The sequence below is a fragment of the Galleria mellonella genome, unplaced genomic scaffold, assembly GCF_026898425.1.
Source record: "Galleria mellonella isolate WM207_F2 unplaced genomic scaffold, CSIRO_AGI_GalMel_v1 utg38, whole genome shotgun sequence".
Lineage (NCBI taxonomy): Eukaryota > Metazoa > Arthropoda > Insecta > Lepidoptera > Pyralidae > Galleria > Galleria mellonella.
The window spans coordinates 3424295-3431061 of NW_026442090.1; the positions used below are offsets into that span (position 1 = coordinate 3424295).

Here is a 6767-nt window from a genome sequence, read left to right on the forward strand (position 1 = left end):
AACAGGCTAAGTACAGGAAATAAAGCCACATTACCAACTCCTTCCATTAGACTACATTCAAAGTCGGGCAGTTCGAATTATTGACGATCGGCGTCTTACTGTCCGACTCGACCCACTGAAACTGCATAGAAATGTTGCATCTCTGTGCATCTTCTACCGAATTTATCATGGGGAGTGCTCTGAGGAATTGTTCGGCTTGATACCTACTGCTGATTTTCACCATCGTACAACCCGCCATAAACAAAAATTTCATCCCAACCATCTGGATGAGTGGCGGTCCTCCATTATGCGTTTTTCAAGGCTCTTTCTTCCACGCACAACCACTCTTTGGAATCAACTTCCAGCAGCAGTATTTCCGAACCGATACGACAACATAACCTTCAAGAAAAGACCATATTCTTTTTTAAAAGGCCGGCAGCACACCTGCAATACCGCTGGTGTTGTGAGTGACCATGGGCGGCGGTAGTCACTTACCATCAGGTGCGCCGCATGCTCGTTTGCCTCCTGTATTGTAAAAAAATAAAATAAAATAAAACACTGCGCGAATGATTGTTAATTGTAAAAAATAGCTTTACATAGCGCGATTGCTTCTTAACCAGTAGATTAATAATATATTATTTTCTCAAACAGTCCTTTACCTTACCTTAAAATAGATAGCTACGCTTATTTACTCCTACTATCTATCAATGGGAAAGGGATTGTTACTAATAGGATTTGTTTCAAACTCCATCATTTTTTAATTATTTTATTTTTATATATTTGTGTTCTCACATCTTAGATTTACATATGAGGCGTAAAATCAAACACAGCTAAATTCAAATCTGTCAAATGTTCAGGAACCTACAAAAAAAATATATTTTGTCAAGGATATGGAACAATATCCTATATCTTAAACCAGATTAAAAAAAATTAGAATATTAGTTATAATTTGAATTTTAATTAGTAGAACTCCCTCTATATTTGAGTATAGAGTGAAAATGAAATCGATTTTATGGTGTTTATTGCCTTTGATTTTATAGGCCTCATATTTTGTTTTTTATCTCAATTTCCTTTTCGCTGCCTTTTTATTTCTATACTTTCTTCATTACAGTTAGTTTCCCTTTTAATGCGATATTTCATCATATTAAATACAACATACAGTTTACAATATCACCCACAGGGTTGGTTTCCATGGCTAGTAATGTACTCTATCAACCATCGTGGTTAATAAATTGTTGATTTCGTCACTTTGGACTAACTGACCTGCTTTTATCCTTACTGATTATCTCACACTGATGATGCTCTGCCAGCATATACCGAAAACTCTGGATGAGGTACCATTCCAATATCACCAATTAGGGAGAAAAGGGATTGTTAATAAAGGGGATTAGCAACCCTAATACGAGCATATACCCTATCAGGTCGATATCCTCGCGGTTCCTCCTGGAAACCGTCTTGATTGATTCAATAGTGAGTTTGTCACGATGGGCTAACTGACCTGCTTCATCTTCACTTATCATCTCTCACTGGTGCCCCGCCAGTGCATACCGATAGCACAGGCGAGGTTACCATTCCATTATCATCTATCAAAAAAGTTGTTACCCATTATAAAAAAACCTAAATTAATTTATAACTCAAGACGATTTACTATGACAAATGATTTTTTACGATTTATTATCGGTGATTTATTAACAAGTAAATACCACAACCCACAACCTATATGCATTAAAATCTCTCAAGAAATAATATGATGGGCCAATTGACCTGCTTCATCTTCACATATCATCTTTCACTGGTGGCCCACCAGCTTATACCGATAGCGCAGGCAGGGTTAACATTGCATTTTCATCCCTTAAAAAAATTACTCTCAATTCATACCCCGCCAAAATTTAGCGGTAGTACCAATAGAGAACAAACTCATAAATGCGAATGTTTGTACCGGGCATAAATCGAACCCACATCGGAAGACGAACCGAAGGGTTTAATCGCTACACCACCAAGGTCCTTGTAATAATAAATCTTTGCTTATAATATAACAAAGATATAGCTGACCACAAAAATATTTTTTATACAACTTAGAATGGCAAACAAGCTGACGGTCCACCTGATGGAAAGTGGTAACAGTCGCCTATAGACATGAGCAGTACCATGGCCATAACAGAGTATACTGTTTCGCCCATGATACCTCCCATGCGTTGCCATTCCTGAGGACTCAGGTATTATTCCTCTGTACCCTGTAAATTCACGCTATATCCCACCCTTCAAACCGAAACACAGCCATGCAAACACAACTGCTTTACGGTTGAAACACGAATGGGACAGAGGTACCCAAGCAATCGACTTTTGTACAAAGTCTTCCTCTGGTTTTTTGTTTTTAATGAAGATCAGAAATGTATAAATGGATAAATGTGTTTATTAGCAATGCTAGTTATTTTAGATACACATGACTAACTTTAAATTATTACAAAATAGAATGGTATCCAGGCAACCAAACAAAGTTATTTGTAATCGATTGTTTTCTTTGTTTTCTTTTTTATTCTATTCTTATGCGTCTAAGTTTTGTTTTATTTGTTTGGGATGTAAGATTGAATTGCACAAATAAACCGACTTCAATTGTGACGAAACCAATTATTTTCATTTAAAAACTAAACTCCTGAATCGATTATGATAAAATTTCTATGGGATTATATAATAAAATTACTAGTATTCTATAATAAAAAAAATCCAAATCAGTTTACAAGTGACGGACTTATTAGGTAACAAAAATTAAAAAAAACAGAGTTCAAACCTCCTTCTTTTTTAAGTCGGTTAAATATATATATATATTCTTTATTGCATTTGTAAGTTACATATAAAATAATCTATTTATAAATGTTGTGAGCAAGGGTGGACTTATCTCTGACAGAGATCTCTTCCAGTCAACCCAGTACAGTAAGAAAGCATTTCGTTAGCGGACAGCTGAAGTGCTACAACTATTAATACATAAACAAATATACAGTTAAATAAAATATTAAAATATATAATAAAATATTACATAAATACATACTATAAATATATACAATACCTACCTACTTATATAGTATATGTTAAAATAAATTAATATACTACATACATTAGAAATTTCGTTTAATGATTTTAAGATTTGAGAGTTCAATTAGAAAAATACAAAAAAAAAAAAAAAAAAATATATTACTCAAGGGAAAGAAAATGTGATTTTAACCTCTTCTTGAAAGAGGTAATAGAGGGACTCTCTTGTATTTGGGAAGGGAGTTTGTTCCATAACTGGACAGCTCGATACGAGAAAGAGTTGCCCATAAAGTGTGTCCTACACACAGGAAGTTCAAGCATCCTGGATTGCAGTTGACAGGAGCGTTTAGGACGGACTGGTGGTGGTAATAATTTAAACCGGGAGCGGAGGTACGATGGAGAATTGGGGTTATTGAGTATGTTATAAAGGAAAGAAAGGATGTGCATATCACGTCGAAGTCGGATAGGGAGCCACTTTAACTGGTTGCGAAATAATATAAAAATAAGTAAAAGCAAACAATACCAATACATAAAAAAATTCAGTTGAACGATTTCGAAGATTAGCGTGAACAAAGACACGGGACTTTTGTATTGATAGATAGACAGATATACATATGTACTTTATTATTTTTTAAGATCGCACTGAGTGCTTTTGAAAACAATTGAATGTCCTGTTTCCTCGAGAGCAATTGTCATGAAATCTGGTACATATGCATATATTATTTGGGACATTTTACGATCAAACAACGCGGATGAAGTCGAGGGTTAAAGCTAGTAGATACATTATTTTAAAACAGCTACTAGAGTCATTACGATCAAAGTCGTTATTTGTTTAATTTTAAACTATTTTCTCTTCAACTTGTTGTCTTGTTTTGTATTTGTATATATTATATACATATATTGTAGCTCTTAAACATGTTTATTTTCACTGTGACCCTCTACATAATGTTCACTCCAGGTTTAAATTTCATATAAATAATAGACACTTTATACTCTACAGGTATATTAAATGATTTAATTTAAATCTATACATATAAATAAAATTGGAGTGTCTGTTTGTAATATTGAAATAACCGTTTTTTACTACATGTATATGAATATATATACGGTACATATACCAAAATAACATTTTTTACAATTTTTGTCTCTCTGTCCGTTTGTTCCGGCTAATCTCTTAAATGGCTAGACCGATTTTGACGGGACTTTTATTGACAGGTAGCTGATGTAATAAGGAGTAACTTAGGCTACGTTTATTTTAGAAAAATTCTTTTATTTTAGAAAAATAAAGTAATGGTGCAATATCCAAGTATTGTCCAGTACCGCGCGCAGTTAGGCAGAACGAAGTTCGTTGGGTCAGCTAGTCACCAAAGAATCTGGTCGGTTGTTCGTTAAAATATAATATACACGAAGAAATAGGCAGGCAAGCAACCTGTTTATTTGTATATTATAGTAATTATGTTTATGTATATAATCGAAGTTATGTAAACAATTTTTACATTTATACAAAATGATAAAATAATATGATAACATTAGGGGCACCAGCGCTATATTCAAACCTAATCTTCGAAAACTATATAATATCTTATTTTGGTGAGTAAGGAATCGCTGTATTTGTTTATTAACCACAGAGCTTCAATTCAATTCAATCGATTATGTTATTTATGAGTTACAGCAAAGAATCTACTACGCCCTCGACTCCATCAAGAAGCCCACTGACTGTACCACCAAGGGCACCTCCCGAATTACTACCTGAACTACCATCACTTCCGGAGTTATCTTTACCACCAGACCCTCCAACCCCATTAAGAAGCCCACCAACTGTGCCTCCAAGGCCACCCCCGGATTGACTACCTTTACTGTTATCAGGACCTACGCCCAAACGCAAAATATCCTGACCAGCTAACATTAGTTTGAGTAAATCATTGTGGTCTAATAAACTTAAATCTATAAGCCCTTCGTCCTTAGTCTTGCTACCTGTACTACCAGATCCACCATTTCTTCCAGAACCATCACTACCGGACTTATCTTTACTACCAGACCCTCCAACCCCATTAAGAAGCCCTCCGACTATGCCTCCAAGGCCACCCCCGGATTGGCCACCTTTACTGTTATCAGGACCTACGCCCAAACGCAAAATATCCTGACCAGCTAACATTAGTTTAAGTAAATCATTGTGGTCTAATAAACTTAAATCTATAAGCCCTTCGTCCTTAGTTTTTCTACCTGTACTACCAGATCCACCATTCCTTCCAGAACCATCATTCTCTCCAGACGAACCATGCCTGCCAGAACCCCCATGCCATTTGAATCCACCATGACCTCCAAAACTGCCGTCTTCTCCCGGCCAACCGTGCTCGCTATTCCCACTATGCCCTCCAAACCAAGGTGGATATTCTCCAGATCCAGATCCACTATGCCCACCAGACCAGTGATGCCCTCCAGGTCCACTATGTCCTCCAGGTCCGCTATGTCCTCCAGGTGCTCTATGTCCTCCAGATCCGCTATGTCCTCCAGGTCCGCTATATCCTCCAGGCCAACTGTGCTCTCCAGAACCACAATGTCCGCCATAACCACCGTGCCCTCCAGACACACCGTGTCCTCCAGACCCACCGTGTCCTCCAGACCCAGTGTATCCTCCAGCCCCACCGTGCCCTCCAGTCACATCACTACCTCTCTGCTGAGCTACGACAGTCACTAACGCATTGATTAACTTTTCGATGATCACTGTATTATTAATATCGTTATGATTATTTTTACTTGATGTGCTCTCACAACTACAGTCATTTTCCAAAAGTTTGGTAAATAATAAAAGCGTATTTAGATCGTCTCCAGAATTGTAACATGGGGCTGGTTCCACTGGACGTGGTAGTTGATGAGTGCAGTAAGTGCGGCCGAAATATTGTGCTTGAGTAAACTGTGGATTAAAGATAATCTAATTAAAAAATCATTCAGTAAAAGTAATTGTTTTTTTTTATTCAGGCGAAGGAATGAGAAAATATATGTCATCCTTAATATGCATATTTCACTCCACTCTACAAATATTTTAAGGTGACTCCTCACTAACTTTAACAAAATTTGCAATAAATCAAAAATTTCTTTAAAAATTTAAAAATCAATATTCTTGTTGATGGATTGTTGTTATAAGTTTATAGATAAGTATATATATTTTCCAAATTATAAATATAAATAATATTTCTAATAAACGCTAAAATAAATGTAAGATACTATTTATTTATTTTTTATTTCTTTATTTATTCTATGCTTATTTATTTACCCACCATATATATAATATATTTATATCCGAACACAAAAATTATATCAATTACCTAATAAAATTTAGTTACGTTACGATACTTGACACAGGATTTCTTATAAAATGAAATAAAAGAAGCAATAAAAAACTCACGCCACATAGAACAGTAATACAAGTCAAAGAGAGAAGTGTAAAGGATGCCATAATTAAATAATGAATTGTGAAATATATTTACACGTGTCCTTTAAATAGAATTTGTATGTTGCAACAATAAATTAGTACAGTCAATAACAAAATGCAAAATATATTCTGCGGATTACATCAAAATTTTATATTTTATTTTTTATAAAATTTAGCGAACAAACTGGTGGTTGGTGGTATTTAACTAAATAATATTGGTTTACCCGACTACCGCTAAAATGAAGGCAATATTCTTCTAGTGTGCACTCATATAACGTACTTATGTATGTCTTTACTTAAGGAATAGAATAGAAGCTATTAAATTTGT

General features: G+C 35.2%; 1 protein-coding gene across 1 annotated transcript; it reads right to left on the minus strand.

Moving 5' to 3' along the window:
- Positions 1 to 3034: 3034 nt before the first annotated feature.
- On the minus strand, positions 3035 to 6487 carry LOC113523033 (uncharacterized PE-PGRS family protein PE_PGRS20-like). Its single transcript, XM_026908899.3, has 2 exons — positions 6413 to 6487; positions 3035 to 5920 (listed from the first exon to the last, which is right to left on the minus strand). Exons 1-2 carry the CDS (start codon positions 6461 to 6463, stop codon positions 4673 to 4675), a joined length of 1299 nt encoding a protein of 432 aa, XP_026764700.2. The 5' UTR covers positions 6464 to 6487; the 3' UTR covers positions 3035 to 4672.
- Positions 6488 to 6767: the final 280 nt, after the last annotated feature.